General features: G+C 67.6%; 5 protein-coding genes across 12 annotated transcripts; 1 reads left to right on the forward strand and 4 right to left on the reverse strand.

The window, feature by feature from the left end:
• Positions 1 to 2,381, reverse strand: PRDX5 (peroxiredoxin 5). Its single transcript, XM_051833127.3, has 6 exons — positions 2,198 to 2,381; positions 1,075 to 1,209; positions 695 to 826; positions 583 to 621; positions 447 to 508; positions 1 to 242 (listed from the first exon to the last, which is right to left on the reverse strand). Exons 1-6 carry the CDS (start codon positions 2,369 to 2,371, stop codon positions 137 to 139), a joined length of 648 nt encoding a protein of 215 aa, XP_051689087.3. The 5' UTR covers positions 2,372 to 2,381; the 3' UTR covers positions 1 to 136.
• A 422-nt stretch (positions 2,382 to 2,803) lies between these two features.
• On the forward strand, positions 2,804 to 3,754 carry TRMT112 (tRNA methyltransferase activator subunit 11-2). Of its 2 annotated transcripts, none has more exons than XM_070069140.2 (4): positions 2,804 to 2,918; positions 2,993 to 3,094; positions 3,188 to 3,277; positions 3,356 to 3,754. In XM_070069140.2, the coding sequence occupies exons 1-4, from the start codon at positions 2,841 to 2,843 to the stop codon at positions 3,461 to 3,463; spliced, it is 378 nt and encodes a 125-aa protein (XP_069925241.1). In that variant the 5' UTR covers positions 2,804 to 2,840; the 3' UTR covers positions 3,464 to 3,754. The 2 variants fall into 2 exon arrangements, with proteins under 2 accessions (XP_069925241.1, XP_051689099.1); XM_051833139.3 differs by having other exon boundaries at positions 3,528 to 3,754.
• On the reverse strand, positions 3,700 to 11,424 carry ESRRA (estrogen related receptor alpha). 2 transcript variants are annotated; one of them, XM_051833112.3, is made up of 7 exons: positions 11,232 to 11,424; positions 9,617 to 9,953; positions 6,868 to 6,984; positions 6,635 to 6,763; positions 5,801 to 5,968; positions 5,432 to 5,701; positions 3,700 to 4,722 (listed from the first exon to the last, which is right to left on the reverse strand). In XM_051833112.3, the coding sequence occupies exons 2-7, from the start codon at positions 9,939 to 9,941 to the stop codon at positions 4,463 to 4,465; spliced, it is 1,269 nt and encodes a 422-aa protein (XP_051689072.1). In that variant the 5' UTR covers positions 9,942 to 9,953; positions 11,232 to 11,424; the 3' UTR covers positions 3,700 to 4,462. The 2 variants fall into 2 exon arrangements, with proteins under 2 accessions (XP_051689072.1, XP_051689073.1); XM_051833113.3 differs by lacking the exon at positions 11,232 to 11,424 and adding an exon at positions 10,711 to 10,824.
• Positions 11,425 to 12,156: 732 nt separating this feature from the next.
• Positions 12,157 to 14,732, reverse strand: CATSPERZ (catsper channel auxiliary subunit zeta). 3 transcript variants are annotated; one of them, XM_008253908.5, is made up of 5 exons: positions 14,387 to 14,732; positions 13,928 to 14,249; positions 13,036 to 13,112; positions 12,866 to 12,932; positions 12,157 to 12,392 (listed from the first exon to the last, which is right to left on the reverse strand). In XM_008253908.5, the coding sequence occupies exons 1-5, from the start codon at positions 14,591 to 14,593 to the stop codon at positions 12,283 to 12,285; spliced, it is 783 nt and encodes a 260-aa protein (XP_008252130.4). In that variant the 5' UTR covers positions 14,594 to 14,732; the 3' UTR covers positions 12,157 to 12,282. The 3 variants fall into 3 exon arrangements, with proteins under 3 accessions (XP_008252130.4, XP_008252129.4, XP_008252128.4); XM_008253907.5 differs by having other exon boundaries at positions 12,833 to 12,932; XM_008253906.5 differs by having other exon boundaries at positions 12,756 to 12,932.
• A 145-nt stretch (positions 14,733 to 14,877) lies between these two features.
• On the reverse strand, positions 14,878 to 21,456 carry KCNK4 (potassium two pore domain channel subfamily K member 4). 4 transcript variants are annotated; one of them, XM_051833111.3, is made up of 7 exons: positions 21,315 to 21,456; positions 19,754 to 20,019; positions 17,000 to 17,123; positions 16,705 to 16,865; positions 16,393 to 16,579; positions 15,931 to 16,070; positions 14,878 to 15,405 (listed from the first exon to the last, which is right to left on the reverse strand). In XM_051833111.3, exons 2-7 carry the CDS (start codon positions 19,940 to 19,942, stop codon positions 15,010 to 15,012), a joined length of 1,197 nt encoding a protein of 398 aa, XP_051689071.2. In that variant the 5' UTR covers positions 19,943 to 20,019; positions 21,315 to 21,456; the 3' UTR covers positions 14,878 to 15,009. The 4 variants fall into 4 exon arrangements, with proteins under 4 accessions (XP_051689071.2, XP_069925149.1, XP_051689068.2 ...); XM_070069048.2 differs by lacking the exon at positions 21,315 to 21,456 and adding an exon at positions 21,089 to 21,201 and having other exon boundaries at positions 16,393 to 16,468; XM_051833108.3 differs by lacking the exon at positions 21,315 to 21,456 and adding an exon at positions 21,089 to 21,201.
• Positions 21,457 to 22,817: the final 1,361 nt, after the last annotated feature.

Consider the following 22,817-nt stretch of genomic DNA (forward strand, 5'->3'; position numbering starts at 1 on the left):
TGACCCGGAAGTGTTTATTGCAGAAACGCGCCCGAGGCTCCAGTTGGGAGACCCCCGCTGAGGCTGGGCGAGACCAGATCTGCCCAGCATCCAGCAGGTGGGTAGGAGAGGGGAGAGGGAGGTCTGGGCTGGGCCTTCAGAGCTGCGAGAAGATGTTGGGGGCCAGGCTGCAGGTGAGGCCGGTGCCATCGGGTTCCACGTTCAGTGCCTTCACCACGCCGTCCTCTACCAACATGGAGAACCTACGGCGGGGCCAGCCGCGTGAGCGGGGGCCGTGCCGGGACCCACCCCCAGCAACCCCACCCAGGCCCTCCCCCAGAAACCCCACCCGGGCCCCCCCCCAGGAACCCCACCGGGCCCTCCCCCCAGGAACCCCACCCGGGCCCTCCCCCAGGAACCCCACCCGGGCCCTCCCCCAGGAACCCCACCAGGACCCTCCCCCTCACCTCTTGAGCCGTCGGTTCCCAAAGAGCGACACCAAGGAATCGTCGAGCAGCAGATCTGTCTCCTGAGAGAAGAGACAGCGTCAGGACCCCGGGAGAGCCCGCGTCCCATGAGAACCCGCCCACGGGACACACTCACCTTCCCAAAGGCCCCGGTGGGGTCAGCCAGAAGCCGGACCTGGGACGGCAGAAGGCACAGGTCAGGAGGAAACCCACTCCCGGGCCCCGCCCCCGCAGGCCCCACTCCGCACCTTGCCTTGGGCCTGGTGGGCGCGCCCCCACTGGCCCATGACGAAGACGTCGTTGACGCTCACACACGCCAGCACCTGCACCCCTTTGGCCCTCAGCGCCTCAGCCTGCTCCACAAACCCTGGCAGATGAGTCTGCGAGGAGACAGGTGCACAAAGCGGTCAGCTCCCCCGGCCTCTCAGCCCACCAGGCTCCCCTGTTGCCTGGCCCACTAGGAAGCTCAGAGCCCGACTTGTCCCGTGGTCAGGGCTGTGAACTGTGTCTCCCTTGCCAAGGCCCCAGGTCCCTCCCAGACCAGTCACCAGCCGGCAAGATCTACTTTCCAAACCGCCACCTCACCCACAGGCTCAGGACACCCAGGACCCGCTGAAGGGGGCCTCACCTTGGAGCAGCCAGGGGTGAACGCCCCGGGGACTCCAAACAGCACACCCTTCTTGCCCTTAAACAGCTCCGCCAGGTTCACTTTGTTCCCCGGCTCCCCTTCAAACACCTCCACGGCGGGCAGGGCGTCCCCCACCTAGGGAGGAGGCTCGGGGTAAGTGGGGAGAAGCCGGGCGGGGCAGCCACCCAGAGCGGAGGGAGAGAGACGTTCCCAAGCAGCCGGAGGGCGGGGTGACTCCAGGACACGGTCCCGCCCAGCAGGAAAGTCCAGTCCCATCAGTTTCCAACGGTTCCTGCCTGGCCCTCACCCCCTCCCCACCTGGCTGCCCCCACCCTCCAGGGCCCAAGGTGGCCCTGCTCCTTCGAAGGGCCCACGGGTGACAACGGAGAAAGGGGGAGGCTCCCCCAGTGTGGCCGTGGGTCGCAGGAAAGGGTGGGCTAAGAGCAGAGCGCTGTATTTGGGGGTGGAGAGGAGGCCCCAGCAGGCAGGGCCAGGACCCCAGCCAGGCCTCAGTGTCTTGCCCTCGGCTGCCCGCGGGCGGGAAAGCTACCGGGGGTGTGGATAAGAAAGGAAGTGTGCCTGGGAGTGTGTGCGGGCGTCCAGGGCCCAGAGGAGGTGGACAGAGGGGAGCAAGAGTCCCCCCGCGTCTCAGGGGCCCTCAGGGCAGGGGCTGGGGCTGGGTCCCGAAGACGCGTGGAGGACGCAGGCAGAGGGGTGGGCATCGGCCCTGGAGGGGGCCTGCGGCACCACTGGGCTCTCGGCCAAGGCGGGGTGCGGGGGCCCCAGCACCACCGCAAAGGCGTGGGGGACACGAGGAGGGGAGGCCCTGGGGCAACGGAGATGGCTTGGGGGGAGGCCATGGCGTCAGCTCCCCCAGAACGGCGCGGCGTCGCAGGCTCGGGGCGGTCCCAGGCGACTGGACACCAGGCCCCTGGAACCCGCGAGAGCAGCGGGCAGCCAGGGGTCGGGAGAGGGGACGTGGCGCAGGTGGCAGGGACTCCAGGGCGGCGGCGGGGAGGCGGGGAGGGGTCTCCGAGGGAACCCAAGGGAAGGAAAGGCGGCGACACCCCAGACGAGCGTGCCGGGGGCGCCCTTGGGAAGCCGGGGGGCCGGGGACGGTCACCTTGATCGGAGCCATGACTACGGCAGCGCCGCTGAAACTGCGGGTTCCACAGAGCGCACGCCCCGCTCCAAGTCGCCGTCTTGCAGCCGCCGCCGCTGCACTCTCGCGGACGACCGCACCCGAGAGCACCGAGCCCGCCCGGTGTCCCAGGACGCGCAGCCCGGCCAGTCCCATGCCCTCTCACGACCGCAGCAGCCCCGCCCCTCAGCGGGGGGCGGGCGGGGGCGGGCCCGTGACCACGTGACCGCGATGGTCGGGGCACCTGCTGCGCCCCGCCCCCGGCGAGCCGCCTCCACCGCGCAGGCGTGGGCTTCCGGTACGCCAGGCTCATTTGCATTGGGGCGGGGCTTCGCTCATCAGCACTTGAGGAGGCGTGGCTTACGGGCCGGGAGACGCCGTGTGAGGAACGCGTGGAGGAGCCACACGCGTGCAGCAGCCGCACCGGCGCGCACTCGCATCCCTTGTTCGACGCGCGCCTCGCCAGCGCGTGACCCGCCCGGGTCTGCCACACACCGCCTGTTCCGGCGAACGCGGGAAGTGCCCGCACGTTCGCCATTTCCGGCCCGCCGGGGCAGCCCCGGAAGTGGCGCGAGCGGAGCGGCTGGTGTTCCGGTTCCGGCCTGGCGAGCGCGCCGGCGGCGACATGAAGCTGCTCACCCACAACCTGCTGAGCTCCCACGTGCGGGGGGTGGGGCCCCGCGGCTTCCCCCTGCGCCTGCAGGTAGGGGCAGGGGCGGCCTCCGGCCCCGGTGCGCGGCTCCCGCCCCCGCGCGACTGACGCTCTCTGCCCCGCAGGCCACCGAGGTGCGCATCAACCCTGTGGAGTTCAACCCCACCTTCGTGGCGCGGATGATCCCCAAAGTGGAGTGGGCGGCGCTCCTGGAGGCGGCCAACACCGTGAGGCCCCCGGCCGCGCCGCGCGGACCCCGGGGGTGGGGGGCCGAGGCCGGGGGCGGCGAGCGGGGGCTGACGCCGGCTTCTCGCCCGCAGCTGCACCTGGCGGAGGTGCCCAAGGAGCCGGTGGAGGGCTACGAGTGCGACGAGGCGTTTCTGCGCAAGATGCACCACGTGCTGCTGGAGGTGACAGCCCGCGCGCGCGCCCCCGCCCCGCCCCGCCCCGCCCGCGCCCTCCCGCTCAGCCGCGCCTCCCGCCCGCAGGTGGAGGTGCTGGAGGGCACGCTGCAGTGCCCGGAGTCCGGACGGCTGTTCCCCATCAGCCGCGGGATCCCCAACATGCTGCTGAGCGACGAGGAGACCGAGAGCTGACCGCCGCCCCCGCCCGCGCCGCCCCGCCCGCGCCCTCCCGCTCAGCCGCGCCTCCCGCCCGCAGGTGGAGGTGTTGGAGGGCACGCTGCAGTGCCCGGAGTCCGGACGGCTGTTCCCCATCAGCCGCGGGATCCCCAACATGCTGCTGAGCGACGAGGAGACCGAGAGCTGACCGCCGCCCCGCCCCGCCCCGCCCGCGCGGCCCCTCCCCCAGCGACACACTGCACACGCGGTGGTTTGCGCTCCGTAGTATATATATATTTTTTTCTCATTAAAGGTTCAAAACCAAAAGCGGTTTCTCTTTGCAGCAAATATACATTAAAATAGAGTCTCTGTACAGCCGCGGGCTCTGGGCCCCGGCCTGCCCCAGGTCCCTGCGCCTCCCTGGCCAAACCCAAAAATAAATATAGTGTTATTGCTCTGCAGGGCACAGAGGCGGTGCTGTCCCTGCCCCCTGAGGAGGCGCAGGAGCTGGGGGGAGGGGGGCCTGGCCACCCCAGGGGTCCAGGGGCTGGAGCCTGCTTGGAGTTATTGCTTCAAGGGGGGGCACGAAGGCCCAATGCAGATGAGGAGGAGAGGAGCGAGGGGGCAGGGCCTTCGCTCTCCGCGGGCCCCTCTGCTCAGGAGAGGGTGGACTAAGCAGCAGCAGAAGCGTCACCCGCCGGGAGCCTGTGGCCTCCATGCCCTTCCCTCCCTGAGGTCAGCATCTGCCTCCCCGTGGCCCCGCGGCCCCCTATGGCTTCCGCAAGGCCCCCTCGGCTCTGGGGGCTCGTTATGGCTTGCAAGGGGCAGCACTGCCCAAAGCCTGGGCGCACACGTTCCCAGCTTGCGACACCCCCTCGGAGGGGGAGGGGAGGGCGTGGGGCCTGCTCCCAGGGGCTGGTGGCATTGCCCCGGCCCTGCCAGCAGGCTGCGGCACTGCCCAGACCCCAGCTCTGCCCCTCGGGGCCGACCCCGTGCCGGCAGGTCCCGCCAGTGCCCGCCGTGCCGCCCCTGGCCTCAGTCCATCATGGCCTCGAGCATCTCCAGGAACAGCTTGTGCATGGGCACCTTGCCCTCCAGCTTCACCCCGTAGAAGTGGGCCAGCACTTTGCCCGCGGTCTGGCGGAGGAGCGGGAGCGTGAGCAGCAGCCTGCCGGCCCGCCGCCGCTCAGCGCCGCCTCCCGGGCCAGCCCGGCCGGCTTCGTACTCCAGCAGGGCCTCGTGCAGGGCTTCTCGGAGCTGCTCCACGGCCTCGGCGTCCTCGATGTGGACAGAGTCTGCGAGGAGAGGGGACAGCTGAGGCCCGGGCGCGCTGAGCAGGAGCCAGACATCTCTCACGGCTGCTCCTGAGCCGGGCACCCCAGCCACCTCCTGTCTCCCCCACTGAACTCGACACACGGCTCAGAACCCTGTGTCACTGCAAGGCCTGCCTTGGCGTGTTCTGTGACTGAGCAAGTCACCATGGCTCCATAAGCCTCGGATCCCTCTGCTGCAGACTGGGACTGTGCCGCCACCCGCATACCACCGGAGGAAGGGGCCGGCGCTGTGGCACAGCGGGTAAAGCCGCCGCCTGCAGCGCTGGCATCCAGTGTGGGTGCCTGTTTGAGTCCCGGCTGCTCTGCTTCCCATCCAGCTCCCTGTGTGGCCTGGGAAAGCAGAAGATGGCCAGGGTCCTTGGGCCCCTACGCCCGCACTGGGGGCCCAGGGAAAGCTCCTGGCTTCGGATCTGCCCAACTATGGCTTTGCAGCCATTTGGAGAGTGAACCAGTGGATGAAAGACCTGTCTCTCTCTCTCCCTGCCTTTTAAATATATAAATAAATACTTAGAACCGGAGGAAGCCTAGAGAAGGCTGGCGTGCCCGGCTGGCGGCTGTGGCCCCGTCAAAGGTGCGAACCAGCGGGTGAGCGCGGCCTCTCTGCCCCTGCCTGTGGGGAGAACAAACCGCAGGGCCTCGTGGACCGGGCAGGGCTGCCCCGCACGCTCACCTGAGTTGGCGAGAGCCAGGGCCTTCAGCAGGACGTACTCCTCTCGCTCCAGCCGCAGCGCCTGCAGCCGCCTGACCAGCTGCAGCAGGGCGGCCCCCAGCTCCCCCAGGCCTGCTGCCCGCGCCCCCTCCTCGTCCAGGACCAGGTCCTCTGCGAAAGCGAGCTCGTCCTGCAGTGGCAGCGAGCGCTGGGCCACGCCCAGCACCAGGACCTCCATCCACACACTCTGCAGCACGGACATCTGATCCGACAGCGACAGCGACGAGAAGCCTGGAGGGCAGAGGGCGGCAGGCCGGGCTGAGCGGGCGCGCCGGGGCCGGGCGAGGCCTGGCCTGCTCCGGGCAGCCCCGGGCTACCGAGGCCCTTTACCTGGGATGCTCTTGGCCCAGCTGATGGTGACCACGATCTCCCGGTCAAAGAGGTCGCAGAGGGTCGCCACGGCCGGGAGGTGTCCGTCAGGGCCCGCCGGGTCGGGCATGGCATACAACTTCTCGGGCTCAACCACCAGCAGGTGAGACACGAGTGCGTTCACTGGGGCTGCGGCAGCGGTGAAAACACTAGAATGAGGCGCCCTCCCAGCCCACAGGCCTCACGGGCATCTGCCCAGGGTCTGTGCCCCGTGGCCTTCCCCAACCGCCAGCGGCCAGCCCGGCAGGAAGCGCCGCAGGGGGACAGTCTCAGAGTGGCAGAAAGCCTTTTTCCAGGGGCCAGCGCCATGGCACAGAGGGTTAAGCCACTGCCTGAGAAGCCAGCATCCCGCATGGACACCAGTTCGAATCCCAGCTGCTCCACTTCTGATCCACCTCCCTGCTACTGTGCCTGGGAAAGCAGTGAAGGATGGCCCAAATGCTCGGGCCCCTGCACCCATGTGGGAGACCCTGAAGAAGCTCTTGGCTCCTTGCTCCTGGCTCTGGCCTGGCCCAGCCCTGGCTGTTGTGGCCATTTGGAGAGTGAACCAGCGGATGCAGTGTGTCTCTGTCTCTCCTCTCTCTGTAAGTCTGCCTTCCAAATAAATACATAAATCTTAAAACCTTTCTCAGTTCGCGGCCGTTCCACTCGGTGCCTGGTGCAGAGAAGCGCATTTGCACAAACGCCCCTTGGGGGAGTGGGGAAGTGATGCCCGCTAACCGCCACGCTGCGGGGTGCTGCCTCCCGGCCCCGCCCCAGCCCGCCCCAAGCGCTAGGGACCCAGGGTGTTCTCACCTGTCTTCCGGGGGCCTCCAGCTACAGCCAGGGGGCCGGCGGGGAAGGGGCCGGGGAAGGGCAGGGGGTCCACCTCTGGTCGCCGCTTGTACTTCTGTCGCCCGCCCCGGACGCGGTCCAGGCGCACTCCTTGGATGGCACAGCAGGGCGGGCGGTGAGGGGGCTGGGGCGGCTCGCGTGCGCCCTCCCCTCCCCCTCGCCGGCCCCCCCCCCCCCCGCCCCTCGGCGCTCACCTTCCTTGAGCATGCCCACCCGCAGGCACTTGGTGAAGCGGCAGGCCTGACAGGCCTTGCGTCTCCGCTTGGTGATCTCACACTCGTTGGAGGCCGGACAGCTGTACTCGATGCTTCCTGCCAGGAAGAGGCAGCGGGCTCCAGTGGCCGCCTCCCGGGGCCCACGGCGGCCCGCCTGGCAGGCGGGACAGCCCTGACTCGCCCCGGGGCCAGCAGAGGTCTGGGGTGCGTGAGCAGGGGCCAGGGGAGGGACTGGGGGCCCGCCTGTGGGCAAGCCACACCTCGCGGCCTGCGGCCCTGCGGCTTCTCGCGGTCACCTCTGCGTTGCTAAGTGCAATGGTCCACTCAGGCCTCAGCTCGCTTGGCCGGAAAGCCCCCGACGCCTCGGATCTCCCCCTCCTGGAGACACTGCCTCCTCTCTCTGCGCCTCTGGGACGCCCAGGTCGCCCCCTCTCCTGCCACCTCGGGCATCTCCCTGCCCCTCCATCGGCCCCAGACTCCCCACTCGCATGCAGCCGCCTCCTAACGGGTCCTCCAGCCGCGCCCTCAGCCTGTCCGGCCGCTCGGGCAGAAGCCTGTGCCGTCTGATTCCCCCCACGCCCCACAGCGGGCCAGCACAGGTGGACTGTAGGGTCCAACGCCATCTGCTCCCACCCTTGACCCCAGTCCTGGTCACAGCGCCTCCCCCCGCTGTCCCCACTTTCTACCCAGCACAGGCACGGGGACTGTTCCGGGCGGGAAACCTCGTGTCTGCCGGGGCCCACGTGGGCTTCCAGGGCATCCCTCGTGGGCACACGGAATTCTCGGCTTCAGAACGAGCCCGGGATAGACTTGGATTCTGCGTGCCGCCTGCACAGGCGCCCTCGGCTCAAACCCTCCAAGTCCAGCCAGGTGCTCCCTTGGGCTACAGGGCCTGCGCAACCTGCACGCCCTCGCCTGTGTCCCTTGGGACAGCCGTGTCCTGTCTGGAGCCCCCACACCTCTGCACCTCTGAGGCCTTGCCACGGCGATGCCCCTCTGCACACGGCTCCTGGCCTCCGAGCCCCGCTCCGGCCGCTAGCACAATCTACTGTGCTCCATCGGAACTCCTTGCCGGGCCCCGGCTCCCCAGCACTGGCCACAGCCTGGGACGCAGTGGGTGCTGGCGGCACGCCCAGCCTCACGGGTTACTGCAGGACGCGACGGCACCAGCAGCCACCACGCCGTCGGCCCATTTCTCCCCACGATGGGCTTTCTCTTAGCCCTGCTCGGGCTGCTGCCCTCGGGTCAAGACACCTCCTCGGGGAAGCCCTCCAGATCAGACCCAGCCCAGTCCTTTGGCACACATCTCGCGCCTCACCTTCCAGCACATACCACAGACGTCCCAGGACAATTCCGTGCAAGTCATTGTTCTTGTCTCCCTGCCTCGGTCCCTGCTGTGTCCCCAGGGCCCAGGACACTCGTCCGAGCAACAAAAGGCTGGGTTGGTGAAATACCACGGCTTCTGGGGCTGCCTGGGCCGGCCCAGGTGTGACCACTAACCGCTGTGCGCCCTCGCCCTATCCCTGCACCCAGTAAAACCGGACGATTTTACTCTGCAAAGGCAGCTAGAGCCCCTGGCAGGGTTCACAGCCCCGAGAGCGGGCACACGACAGACACCTGTTGGCAGGCAACACAGAACCAAGGGAGACACCGGGCCTGGGCCTGCGGGCTCGCCGCTCCTCCGAGCCACCAGGCAGCATGGAGTTGGAGACCGGTGCTTTAACACCGAGGCAAAACACAACTCACTGCCATGTCACAGCCAGCCGTCCAAAGTCCAGTCAGCGGCAGGAGACAGGGGCAGCCGCCGGGCACCGACACTGACCCAAGTTCAAATCCTGGTTCTGGGGCGGCGCTGTGGCGCAGCAGCTAGGCGGCGGTTTGGGAAACACGCGGCCCGGAGCGAGTTCCTGGGAACACGCTCTGCCTCTGTTCTGACCTAGCTTCCTCCCCGTGCCCAGCTGAGGGCTCAAGCCCTTGGGTCCCTGCCACCCACATGGGAGACCTGGTTACAGTCCAGGCCTGGCCCAGCCCTGGCTACTGGGGACACTTGGGGACAGGGGTGTGAACCAGCAGATGAAAGATCTCTTTCTCTCTACTTGCTAAATCTTAGGAAAAAAAGTCCCGGTTCTGCTCTTTTCTACCTGTGAGATGTGAAAAAGACACAAAAGCCCTCCTGAACCTCAGGCGCGACACCGGCTGACACCAGGAGGCGGGGGTGTGTGTGTGTGTGTGTGCGGTGACGTCATGAGAACGTGCAGCAGCCCGCAGTTGTTTGTTGTGTTTTACGTTATCTCCAGAGTCACCATAGTTATATAAAAACAAAAACAACAAGCCACTGACGTCCGCGCCTCGCTCACTCCCCTGAACTCGGACGTGAGGATAAAAATCAACGACCTCCAAGCCACACAGATGCCTAGCGGTCTTTCCAAGAGCCTGCCTGGGCTTGGGACTGCTTTGGGGAAATGCAAAACGGGGGGACATGACCCTCTCTGGGCAGAGTCCGCGGCCACCAGGAGCAAGAACAACGTTTGGGGACACGCAGGGGCCGCCTTGGATCTGGGGAACCCCCGGCGAAGATGAGGGGCCCCCCGCGTCTTGTCTCCCGCCCCACCCCAATCCACCTGCACTTCACTTTTAGGGGGGCTACCTCACCTGGAAGCTGCAGCCAGGGGCCCCATGACACCCACAGGGAACAGGGCAAAGGGCAAATGGGGGGGTGGGGGCTCACCCTGGATGGTCCTCTTGAAGAAGGCTTTGCAGGCCTCGCAGGACGCCACGCCGTAGTGGTAGCCGGAGGCCACATCCCCGCACACCAGGCACAGGCGCTTGGGGAGGGAGCTGAGCACCAGCTTGCCCCCACCCTGCTCGCCAGGCCCAGCCCCCTCCCCATCCTCCTCCTCCTTGTGGCCTGGGAGGCAGCGGGCAGGGGCTGGCCCAGGGGCCAGGGTCACGGGGGGCTCGGGCTCAGTCTCCGAGGAACCCTTTGGACTGTCGGGGCTGGCTGGCTCTGCCTTGATGTAGAGAGGCTCAATGCCCACCACCTGGCTGGACATGGCGCTGGTCACCTGCAGGGAAACACTTGTCAGGCCGTGGAAGGCGCCAGAACCGGGGTGGGGGTGGGCGCTGAGGACAGGCTGCCCAACCCTGGGCCCGAGGCCAGGCTCCCAGGCCCCACGGCGGGAGAGGCGGGGGACAGAGTCCAAGGCAGGGCTGCCCATGAAGTGAGGGTGCCCCCAGGTGTTGCCATGGGAACAGAGACTCCAGTGCCCCCAGGGCCAGTAACTGACAGCAGGACTCACTCCTGGGAGGCTGGGAGGAGCTTGGACACCCCCTGCTCCCCCCCAGGCAGGGAGCAGGACAGCCTCAGCCCCCAGGGGAACCACCAGGCACCCTGATGTCCAGGGGACCTCGTGCTCGGCCGTCATCTGGGCCCCTCCATTCAAAGGAGCATTCGCAGGCGCACAGGCCCACGGGCAGGTGTCCTGCTCACACTCGGGGCCACACCCTCCCACCCACCTGGGTCCCCAGTGGCCCCAACGTGCCCATACCAGGGACTTTCACACTCATACCCGGCCTTCCCCAAACCCCAGCCCCTGCTCGGGCTCTCCCTCCCCTCCTGCAGGCACGCTGCCCGCGGAACAAACTCCCACTGCAGGTGAGAGCCACACGCCGGCGCCCACCCCCTCTCCCCAGGCCCTCAGGGTCCCACAGAGCCTCACACCTGACACCCGGACCCTCCTGTCCCAGCACGCCCAGTCCCAGATCCCCGGCCGGGCACGCGCGGCCGCCTCGCGGGGCGCCAGCCCCCCACCCCGCGCACACCTCTGGGAAGTTGCCTCAAGTTGCTCGCCTCCCCTCCCCCTCCGCCCGCGGGGGACCTCTATCAGGTTATCAGGAAGTAAACGGGGAGAACCGAAGAGGAAGAAGTCTGCCCCAGCCGGTGCGGCGACCTTTGACCCAGAGCGGAGGGTGGCCCGAGCCCCTTCGAGCGCCCCCACGTGGTCCTCCGAGCCCCTTCCCAGACCGAGAACCCTCCCCATCTGCCTCCCCGGCCCGCTCCGGTGCCGGAATGGACCTGCCCCGGGGCTGGACTGGGGCCCAGGCCCGGCCCGAGCCAGCACCCGCAGCCCAAGCAACGAGCCAGACCCTGGCCCAGGCCGGCCCCCCAGGACCCGGACGCGGATCCCGCCCGGACCCTGACCCCGTCTGGCACCGGACCAGTCCCGGCCGTGACCCGGGCCGGCCAGGAGCCCGCCCCCCGGCCGCCTCCCCGCCCCGCTCGCACATGGCCCCCGCGCCCCGCCCGCCCGCCCCCGCAGCAGCGCTCCCCTCCGCCCCCGGACCTGGGGCTCCGGCAGGGCGGGCGGGCAGGCATGGGGGCCGAGCGGCCGGAGCGGCGGGGTGAGCCGGGGGCTGCGGCGGCCCCTCCTCCGTCGCCTCCGCGGGCCGCGCCGCCCCGCCGCGCCGCGTCCCCTCACTCGGCGGCGCCGCTGGCTGCTTGTAGGACACAAAAGGACATCGCGGCCGCTTCCTACTCCGCTTCCTCCAGCTGACAGCGGGGGCGGGGCCGGCCGTGCGCATGCAAAGCAGGGGGCGGGGCCCGGCGCGCTATGCTAATCAGACGAGCGGGGCGGGCGGCGCCTGCGTGCCCGGCGGACTCAGGGAGGAGCCTGCCCTGCCAGGGGGCGGGCTTTCGCGCAGGTCACGCCCCGCAGCCGCGCGCTTGCGTACGCGGCGGTCGGAAGGCGGGGCCGGAGGCGCGGCGGGGCTCAGGGAGCAGAACCCGGAGAGGGTGGGGCCGGGAGCGCGCTTTCGTCACGGAGGGGGCGGGGCGCACTGTACGCGAGAGGGGCGGGCGAGGTCGCTCAGTGGCCGCAGGGGCGGGGCAAGCGTATGAAAATGAGAGGGTGGGGCGAGCGGGAGCCCGGGATATCTGCATATGGATAAGGGGCGGGGCCTAAGCTCCCCCTGCAAGGGGGAGGCGCTGCCCCTGTCTCTCCCCTTCCCCCAAGACGACACCCACGGGCGCTTGAGCCGCAGACGCGGTGTCCCCACCAAGCAGCGTGGCCCAAGGCGGGAGAAGCAGACCTCAGACGCGCGGGGCGCCCCGGATTGCGAGTCCCGGGAAAGCAGGGCCGATAGGACGCGGTCGGCGACAGCTCAAGGTCACTGCGGTGACCGAGTGAAGGTCACGGGGAGGGGCGGGGCCACGTGCGTCCGCCTCCCGCGGCTGCCACGCACTGGCTCACGCACATGCAGGGACTTTCATTTCTCGCACGTGCAGACTCTTTTATTGCTTTCGGGCTCGAGTTCTACACATTCGGGGTCGGGGTCGGGCTGGGGGCCGGGGAGGGCGGGGGCGGGCCGCCCCTCCTGAGCCGGGCGGTGTGTGTCTCAGTTCACCGAGACCTGGAACCTCTTGCTCCGGCGCCTCTTGAGCCCTTCGATGTATCGCTTCAGCTCCTTGGTCAGGAAGTGCTCCCTGCCGATGTCCCGCCGGTAGCCTGGGAGGAGGGCGGGGCTCAGCCCGGGGCCGTGAGTCCCGGCCGGGACTCCTCACCCGCGGCCGCCCATGGCGGGACCGCGAGGGCTCTGGGGCCTGGGTCTGTCTGGGGGCGCCTGGGCTCTCCAAGGCGCTGGGCGTTAAGGGGGAGAGGGATGGGGGCCAGCAGGTTTGGGGACACCCACTCTGAGCCCTCAGCTGGCCACTTGGCCGGCTGGACACACCTAGCAGCTGCGGGACTAGTTCGCCCAGGTACCCCACTGACTCTCCCTAGCCCCACCCCCGGGGAGGGACCCCAGGCCACCATGGCTGTCATCCCGCCTCCCCCCACCCCGTTGGGTCCCCGCCAGCTTGGCCCCTCAACTTTGAACTTGTGTGGGGCTCGGGGGTCTGCCGGGGCCTGGAGCACAGCCTGCAACACCCCGCGGAATCCACCAGAACCTTTTGCGGGCGCTGGTGGCGTCGGGGGCTCACTGTGGAGGGCCTTGGTGAGGATCTCCAGGGCTTCGTTCTCCATGAGTTCCACCAGGGGCAGCGGCAGCTGGAGGCGCAGAGGGGAGGCTCAGACGCCCAGGGACCCAGCCCTGCCCACTGCCCTGCTGCCCTACTCCTGCGGCCACCCCGCCCTTCCCACTCCCTCCAACCCTGTTCTGCTGCTCTGTCCAGTAGGCTCGGTGGGGGGTGTGCCTGGAGACACGTGGAACCGACACCAGTGAAGACTCTAGGAGGAGAGAGAAGAGGGTTGTGGGTAATGGAGGGAAGCTGGGTAACTGGCGCTTAGCAGGAGCCCCTCTCCAGAGGTGATTACACCTGTTACCGGTGGCTACACCTGTTACCGGTCTGAACCCTGGTCTGAACCCTGACGTCAAAGGGGGAGGGGCTGGCGTTGTGGCACAGCAGGTTAAGCCGCCACCTATAATGCCAGCATCCCTTATGGGCAAGGGTCTGCTGCACTTCCAATCCAGCTCCCCGCTAATGAGCCTGGGGAAACACAGGAAGATGGCCCGAGGGCTTGGGCCCCTGCACCCACGTGGGAGACCCAGAGGAAGCCATCCCAGCCATCTGGGGAGTGAACCGGAGGGCGGAAGATCTCTCTCCTCTCCCTGTCTCTCCTTCTGTATGTATATCTTTTTTTAAAAAAACAAATCTTTACAAAAAAAGAAAGCATATGGCATCTATACATAAATAAATGTTAAGAAATACTAAAAGAATAAATAAATTGGAGGGGAAGGCACAGAGAAGGCGGATGCAAGTCCCAAACAGTGGCAGATGCTTAAAAACCGCAGCCCACACCCAGCAGTCGCGTCAACGGGGCAAATCCTCACCCAAGGATGAAGTCCCCCCCTCGCCCTGCCCGCCGCCGGCCGATGTCCGGAGCAGGATCGCCGGTAGGGGGCGCTCCAGGAACGTCCGGCCGCTCCGCCCGAGGCAAGGCCGGCGCCGGGAATCCCGAGAACCTGGGTGCCCCACGCGTCCCACCCGCCCCCGGGATTGGGGGCTCCTGCCAGGCCCGCCACCCGGCGAGGCCGCACTGACCCGTCGTGGTCCTGGACTCGTCGCCCTCCTCCAAGCAGCTTTCCAGGGAGCTTTCGCGGCGCAGCTCCGGCTCCAGCGCCTCGGACTCGACGCTGGCCCCGTCGGGCTGGGCGGCCCCCTGCTCGCCCAGCTCCCACCGGCTCTCCAGCCAGGCGGCCGCCGCGTGGCGCACGGCTCCGCCCTCGTCGAAGCTCTCGCAGAGCTCGGCCAGCGGCAGGTTCAGCTGCGACTGCGACAGCGTGGCCGTGGTCCACAGGTTCCGGATGTCGTCCTGAGGGCTCGCCCGGCCGGAGCTCCGGCGCTCCTGAGGCTTGACCGACACCTGCGGACCACACACAGCGAGGGGAGCCCGGGGCGTCTGGGTCGGGGCTCCGTCGCGCTGGGGGGCCCGGGAGGGGGTGCTGGGAGCAGCCGGGGTGGGGGGCCGACGGGGTCAGGGGCCCGGGAAGCAAGCCTCACTTTGAAAGGCTTCTCCTCCATGGTGCTGCCCCCAACGGACCCAGCCGCCTCAGGCCTCTCGGGGTCACGCTCCAGGACGTGGGGAGTGATGGGGGTCTCGCGCCGGGAGAGTTCCAACCGCAGCCCCCACCCTGGCTGCCGGTGCCCTTCTCCACCCCTCGCCCCCCACCTCGGTGTCTGCGGAGGCTGGAGACACGCACAGCCCATTGCGGGGCTGACCCAACCGACGGACCCTCCCCGGGCGCCCCCAGGCAAAGACTCAGGGCGTCGGCCTAGGGGTCCTGGCCGGACGTGCCCCTGTGGTGGCCCGAGGAAAGCACCCCGCTCCCCCGAGCGCGCACGCCCGCTGCGGTGCAGACCGGTTCCCTTTATTGGTTGCAGGCTTTGAGGCACAGTCGTGAGGCGCTGTGAGGGACAGGCCCGGTCCGGGCAGCGACACAGAAATGGGTGGCAGTGAGGAATGCGCCAGGGGCGAGGGGCGGCGGGCAGGCACCCCGCGGCCGCCACCCCAGGCTTCGGCGGCGGCGGCGTCGGAAGCGGGCTCTTTGGTCCAAGAAGCCAAGCATGCCGGGAAAGGGGCTGGAACGGAGCCGGAGGAGAGGCCCGGGCCGGGGGTCCCGCCCCTACACCTGCACGCCATTGTCCCGGGCACGCCCGGGGCCCCGGGGCCGCGCAGGCCGCCTTGGGGGGTTGGGGCGGCGGCGCCCCCGCGGCGCGCGGGGCTGCGCGAAGCCGCGCTCGCTCTGCGTGTCCGAGGACTCGTCGATGAAGGCCAGGTTCTCGCTGGGGTAGTCCAGGGCGGAGGCCGTGGGCGGGGACGGCGTCTCGGGCTTCTCCTCCCGTGCGGGCGCGGGCGCGGGCGCGGGGGACGGGGGCTTGCTGACCGGCTGCGCGAGGCAGGGCGGTGGGGGCAGCAGGGGCCGCTCCTTCTCCGGCGGTGCGGTGGGCCCGACTCGCTGGGTCACCCGCGCCGTCACCGTGCCGGTCCAGCTGGCAGCCTGCGCCGTGAGGCCGCCCATCTGCGTGGGGAGGAGAAGCAGTCCTAGCCCGGCGGGGTCTGGACCGCGGGTCCCCAACGGGCCCGCCCCTTCCCGGGCCGGCCATCGGGCCTCTTGGCCACGTGGTCCTGGGGGCAGCCTCTCTGGAGGCCATGGCGTTTACCGCAGCTCTCCCTCGGGCACCCCACCCGGGGCCTGGCAAAGGGCAGGTCCCCCGTACAATGTGAATTTCGGATAAATAATACCGTTTTTGTAATACTAAGGTGCCCCATGCTATTGCATGGGCCGTACGCACACGGAAAGATTAACTAGCTGTTGGCCTGAAATTCACGCTTAACGGGCAATACGTCACCCGGAAACCTGTCTGCGTTCGCCAGTTAGAGCACCCGCAGGGGCTCAGGGCTGTCCCTAGACGCCCCTACGGTGCGTGCAAGGGAGACGGATGGTCAGCACGCTTCGGGCGGGGGGCGCAGGGAGCGCCACGAGGCAGTAGTGCGCAGGCGCGGCGCCACCACCCCCCCCCCGCCCCCCGGGAGGGGCGCATACCTCTGCCCGAGTTCGCCGGGACACCACTCGCAACCAGTTCCCGATGGTGGTGAGCACCGAGGCGAAGTAGGCCAGGCCGAGCAGGATCCAGAACCACACCAGCGGCTGGTAGGCTGGAGAGTCCTGCCGGGGGTCAGCGCCTGGGACGCGCCAGGAAAGGCGGGAAGAAGTTGACCGCGGGCGACAAGAGTGTGAGCCGCCCTGGTCCCCTGCCCCTCTCCCCAGCTCTTCGGTTGGGGGGACAGTGGGTCCGTGCTGGAGAAAGGGAAGTGTGCATGAAGTGTGTGCAAGGTAAGAGCGCGTGGAAGCATGCATGGGACACAGGCGTGCAGGAGCGAGGTGGTGCATCCGTATGGGTGTGGGGGTTGGAGCACCCGCCTGGCTGCATGGACAGCCCATGGCATTTGGAGGGACGGGAGCTAGGTAGATGGGGAGGCGCGAGCCCGGGGACGGCGGCCTCACCGGCCACATAGTCGCCGAAGCCCACAGTGGTGAGCGTCACTATGACAAAGTAGATGGCTTCCAGCTTGCTCCACTCCTCCATGTAGCAGAACACGAAGGTGGGCGTGAGGACAAAGAGCAGGCAGCCGATGAGCAGAAACAGCATCGCCGACAGCACTCGCACCAGCTCCGGGGGCACGTGCCACTTCTGCAGGGAGGGCGGTAGGCGGGGCCGGGCAGCCGCTGCCCGCCCTCGCTCCCACACCCCACCCCCGCTCCCGGGAGCTCCGGGTCCCTCGGTAAAGGGTTTTAGAGCCCAGGGCAAGGGCTCACCAGGAAGACCGCTTCGATGTGACCAATGCCACGGCGCAGGGAGGAACCCAGCCGGTCCCCGACCCCCGCCAGCAGGATCCCGAACAGCGGGATCCCCACCAGCGCATAGAAGATGCAGAAGAGGCGCCCAGCGTCGGTGCGGAGGGCTGCGTTGCCGTAACCTGGGCAGGGAAGTGGGGCAAGAGCTCGAGGGCCTGGCACGCCCTATCTCTCCCTGCACCTCCTCCCTCCTCCCCTCCCAGGGGGCCCCTTGCCCGGCCACCCCCAGGCCCCCAGGCCCCGTCCTCTCCCACACCGATGGTGGTGATTATGGTGCCTGAGAAAAAGAAGGCGCTGCCCAGGTCCCAGGCCGAGTGGCTGCTGTTACTGGACGAGTTGGTCTCTGGGTCCGCGCCCCCTCCCAGGGCGCCGGCCACCTCCTGCGGGACAAGGCGCAGAGGGAGAGCCTCAGGCTTCCTTCTAGTCTCAGGGACTCCCAGCCCTGCCCTCTCCGGGAGGAGTGCCTTATGGCACACTGGGCAGCCAGACGCACCTGCAGGCTGCCCCGGGGGACCTCCACCATGGTCTACAAACACATACGGGCCCCCTGGCCCCGCCCAGCAGACGTCCACGCTTCCAGGAGCAGGGTCCCTAGGACCAGCTGCCTGGGTTCAGATCTTGGTGCTGTGTGACCCTGGGCAAGTTTTTTTGTTTTTTGTTTTTTGTTTTTGCATTCTCTAGTGGCAGGTGCCTCACAGACACGTTGGGAAGTGTTAAAGCTCTTGTAACAGCGTTAAGCGCTGAACTTGTTAAATACCTTCCCATGGTGGGGCGTACTCTGTGGTCTCCAGCTTTGCACAGACCCCGCCCTCCCACTGCCCCTAATGATGCTGACTCTGTCTCTCACCAGAGACATCCAAGTTCAGGAGCTTCCTCCAGAAAGAGTTGCACGCACACACACACGCACACCCTAGCCTGATGAGGTCCCAGCCAAAGCTCAGTGGACATTAATACCAGAGTGAGAGGCTGTGTGTCTGTCCCTCTCTCTCTCTGTCTCGCACAGCCTGTGGGTCCTGGCGGGCAGGGGGATGTGTTTAGAGAGTGCTTGCAGGGAGGGGGTCCTGCCCAAGGGCCCTCCCCCTAGCAGCAGAGCCAGTGCAGAAGGTGAGAAACACCTCTCCCCTCTCTGACCGCAGTCCTCATTAGCAAGACCCAGATTAATTTCCGGAACGTGATGGCGGCGCCAAGCGCCCTGGCTGCTGCCGTCTGTGGCACAGAGCTGACCTCGCCAGCCCAGCACACGCCCCTTTTTCAGGCTGGTCTCAAACCTCCGGCTGCCCAGTCTTCTCCCCCAGGGGCCCCAGTTTGCCCACGCAAGGCAGCCTTCCTGCCACATCTTCCGATAGGTTTCCACTTCCTGTACAGAGCTTTTTTTTTTTTTTTTAATAAAAGCAAGAAGTGAAGTGTCTGATGAAAAGCGATTTCATTTTTATTTTTGCAACACTTTTTCCAATAAATTCACTCCTGAGGGTGCAAAAAGCCCTTCGTCATCCTGTGTGTTCTAATTTTTGCTTCAAGTGACTGGACATCTGCCACCTTCGGAGTCTGCACAGCCCTGGAGCTCCCCGGCTCGGCCGCCTCTGTCCGTGCTGTTTCTCTCCCTGGCAGTCCCCGGCCCCCCCCCGTCTCCACCCTGGGCTCACTTCCATCAGCAGCTCTTCCCAAAAGCCCCTGCAGCTCCCTCCATGTCCCCAGCACCCAGCCCAGGCCCAGCATGCAATGGGTGCTGAACAGAGAGGGAGGGAACAAGGCTCCCTCTCCACCACACAGGAACTACAGTGATTCGTCCGTGTGCTGCGCCCTCCCCTGGAGGGCAAGGCCTCCCTGCACCTGCTCCCTGGGGTCCCACACGGTGCGGCACGGCACACCTAGCACGCAGTAGGCCCACATTGGCTGCATGACTGACTAACCCAGGGAATGGAAGAGCAATTAAGCAGAGGTCTGCCACCCTTCTGGGTTCCTGCCCCGTGCTCTTCTTTCTTATCCAGGGAAAAACCCACTCCGGTTCTGAAGATAAAGTAGGTCAGGTTGCCGCCCTTCCTCCCTGGGCCCTGTGGTGTGGCCAGCCACTCTCTGCCCAGACCTCTCCGAACCACAGCCGCGGGGCTTTCTGGAAACGTCGGGTCGCCTGTGTCCCGGCCCCACCCCGAGTCTCTGTCCCCTTGGGAATCAGATGGAAAATGGAGGCCCCTCCCTCCACGAACGACAGGCAGGGGACAGGGGACGAGGGGTGCTCTTTGAGAGGGGTCGCAAGTATTCATTTATTACAGGCACAGCTTGCACATGTCTTTTTTATGGCAACGTCTCAGAAAGCAGAGAGCCACAGAGGGGCTCACCTGACTGTACCCCAAAAGGCTGAGGCCCCGCACTTTTGGTCCTCATTCCACCGAGGCTGGCAGAAAGTGGCTCAGGCAGCCGGCTGTATTTCCCCCCAGCCCCAGCTCACCCACCTGGGAGGAGGGGACTCCTCCTCCCCCCACACCCCACCCTGCGCCTCCACACTGGCAGAGGGGGCGCACCCCAGCCCAGCACACGCTCGGCGTGGGGAGCGTTCAGTGTGGCTGGGCTTCTCCAAGGCATCTGTGATCCAAGGAACCAGTGGGGGCAGGGATGCCGGTTTTAGCAGAGTGAAAGATTACACCGGACCTGCTTGTATATCAAAAGGCACCGGTTGTTCAGCTGACACTCACGGGTCAGCTGGGTGGCCTGCACTTTATCTGGAAACCTGGGCAGGTGAGTCAGAGCGGGCAGAGGTCACGCATCCCCCAGGCTCCCGCCACGCCTCCCTCCCTTCCTCTCCCCTTCATCCAGCCCCCAGCACACAAGGAAAGAGACACTCTGGGAACACAGTCCCTGGCCGGCTCAACAAGGAAAACAAATGACCCCAGGGCGAGAAACACAGTAGCAGACAGCCCCTGTCTGCGCCCCCTCCACCACCCCTCGGGGATGCTGCCCACGGCCCCCTGGCCTGCAGTTAGTGGGGGGGGGGGGGGCTCTGGCGCCCACGCACCTTGATGAAGAGCCCCAGCTGCTGCTGGCTCACACACGGGTGGGCCCTCAGGAACTTCTCGCTGAGCTCACCCAGTTCCCTCTGGGCCTGCTGCTCGTGGGGCTGCTCCAGCGCCCGGAACACCAGGGCGCCCAGCACCAAGTACAGCAGGACCAGCGCCAGCAACGCCAGCAGCGTGGTGCTGCGCATGGCGCGCCCAGGTGCAGGGCCGGCTCCACTGCCCACCTGGGGAGCCGGGCCAGGGGGCTCCTGCGGAGTGGCGGTCACTGCGGGCAGAACCAGGGGTGCTGGGGTCAGTAAGCTGGCCCGAGACCCCACATCCACCCTCGGTCCTTGCCCTGCTGCCCACAACTCCGAGGCTGGACGCTGGGCTGGGGCGCACCCAGCCCCCTCCCCCGACCTCCCCCTTACCTGCCCGGGAACTCCAAGGTAGGAGAAGAGAGGAGGGCACCGGGTAGGGAGGGGAAGGCGGACGGGAGGGGGAAATAGTGGCCGAGCCTGTCTAGGGAGAGGCAGGGAGAGCCAGGGAATGCGGGAGGCCTGGCGGGGGCGTGCGGGACCCGCCTTCCGGGAGGAGGCAACAGGGGCGCCAAGGGAAACTCGAGGAGAGGTCGGTAGCGCAGGGCGAGACCGGGGCTGGCGGGTCCATCCCCCGCTCGCCGCTGCGGCATCTTGGCCGCGTCTCCCTCCCGCGTCTGCCTCTCCGCCCGGAGCCTCCCGCGTCCCCTGCGCCCCGCTGGGCTTTCGAGGAAGCCAGGGGCAGGTCCCGGCTGCAGCCCAGAGGAGAGCCGGGAGCGGGAGGAAGGGCACTCGGTTTCCAGGAGGAGCGGGGCGCGGAGCGGGAGGGCCGGGCCGCTGCAGCAGCCCCCGGGACGGCTGTCAGCCTCTGCGAGATCGGGAGGCGGCGCCCACGCGCACGCTGGCCCCGCCACGCTTCGCCACGCGCGGGCACAAAGGGCTGCGCGCCCACGCTCCACCCTGTGACTGCAGGCGCCGCGCCGGCCGGACTGCATGCACGCAGCCCCGCGCACTCCCGCACACTGCGGCGGGGCACTTCGCGGCACTCCCGGCTCCACGGGCGCGCCGGCCAGGCAGAAGCATCCTGGACCCGGCACGCACGTGTGCGCTCACGGAGCCCGCGCGCCGCGCTGCCGCCGACACCGCGCACCCGCCTCTCTCTCTCCCACCGCCTCCCCCGCGTCCTCACGCCGACGCCTCGGAGCGTGACGGGCGGCGGGACGCGCTGTCACCCCGCTCCAGGAGGCGCCCACGAGCCCGAGGTGGGCGCCCCCGCTCAGGAGGCCGCCCCGGTCCCCGCGTCCTCTCCGCACTTACTGTCGGCCCCGCTGCGGCTGCGGCCCGGACTCCCGCGCGGCCTCGCCGGTGCCGGCTGGGCCGCGGAGGCGGCGGCGGCAGCAGGGGCGGAGCGGGCGGCCGCCGGGGCTGGGACCCCCCCTCCCGGCGCCGAAGCCCCCTCCTCCCGCGTTTAACCCTTCCCGCGCCGCGCCTTCTTCCGTGCCGCGCCCTCGCCGCCGGCGCCGGCACCCCGAAGCTCTTTTACCTGCGCCCGCCGGGTTCCCCGGTCCCAGCCGGTGGGGAGCAGAAGGTGGTGGAGCAGCCGGAGAGGATTCGCCGCTGGGTCCGACCTCCTAGCCTCGGCCGGGACCCCCAGTGGGCGAGCGGCACGCCCCGGTCCGGGCAGCCCACGTCTCCGGCGGGCACCGCGTTCATCTCCTGGCATCTTCCAGGCCATTACAGGATCGGGAAAGGCCCTCATCTCCCCGCCCCTGGGGACCGCCTGGCACTTGGGCCCAGCACTCATGAGGGAGGGGCCCCCGCGGGACAGCAGGGTGGGGGGACTTCGCCGAGGCCGCCCGGAATCGGCCGCCCGGGGACCGGGCGCCAGCACCTCCATGCCCGGGAGTCCGCCCCAGGGGCCTGGGCTGGAGCTGCCTGCGGATTCGAGCGGGAACTGGTGCCAGCATTCCCTCCTCACCACCAGAACCGCAAACCTTGGCCCTCCTGAGCCGCCCCGCCCCTCCCGGCTCCCCAAAAACCCTCCTCTTGCCTCGTTCGGTCCCGGGGTCCTGGGGCACTCTCATGGTGGGCGCCACCGCTGACCACCGCCTACCTGTAAGGGGCCTGGAGAGGTGCCAAGCCCTCTGCAGTCTCCTTTGGCGGCCTCCAGGAGAAAGGCGACATCACTTCGGGTGCTGAGCGTTAAAGAGCTCAGGGCTTATAAATGCTCAAAACAGCCTGGGATGCACAATAAGGCACTCTAAAATGTTGGCGATTTTTTAAAAATGAATTTATTTGAAAGGTGGAGAGACACTCCCCAAGTGGCCACAACAGCCCAGACTGGACCAGGTCAAAACAAGGAGCCAGAAGCTTCTTCTGGGTTTCCCACGTGAGTGCAGGGGCCCGGGCACTTGGGCCATCCTCTTCGGGAGCTGGACTGAAAGTGGAGCAGCCAGGACTTGAACCGGTGCCGGCGTCGCAGGCAGCAGCTTAGCCTGCCATGCCACCATGCCGGCCCTAGCAATTTTTATTTCAACAAAACTGATTGTCAAGGCGGGCATCTGGCCTCCTGGTTAAAACGCCCACATCCTGCATCAGAGTGCCGGGTTCGAGTCTCGGCCCCACTCCCCACTCCAGCTTCCTGCTAACGTGCACCTGGGAGGCAGTGTGATGGCTGAAGTGGCTGGATCCCTGCTACCGCCGGGAGACCCAGACTGGGTGCCCAGCTCCTGGCTCTGGCCTGGCCCAGCCTCAGATGCTGCAGGCATTGGCAAGCGAACCACTGGCGAGGAGCTCCCCTGTGTCTATCTCACCCCGCCTCTGTCTCTGAAGTAAATAATTAAAAAAAATTATTTAGGGACCAGCACTGTGGCGTTATAGGCTAAGCCCCCGCCTGAGGTGCCGGCATCCCGTATGGGTGCCGGTTTGAGTCCCGGCTGCTCCACTTCCAATCCAGCTCTGTGCTATGGCCTGGGATGGCAGTGGAGGATGGCCCAGGTCTTTGAGCCCCTGCACCCTCGTGGGAGACCTGGAGGAAGCTGCTGGC

Source organism: Oryctolagus cuniculus, chromosome 1 (genome assembly GCF_051225735.1).
Source record: "Oryctolagus cuniculus isolate XC-2025 breed Fujian yellow rabbit chromosome 1, ASM5122573v1, whole genome shotgun sequence".
Taxonomy (NCBI): domain Eukaryota; kingdom Metazoa; phylum Chordata; class Mammalia; order Lagomorpha; family Leporidae; genus Oryctolagus; species Oryctolagus cuniculus.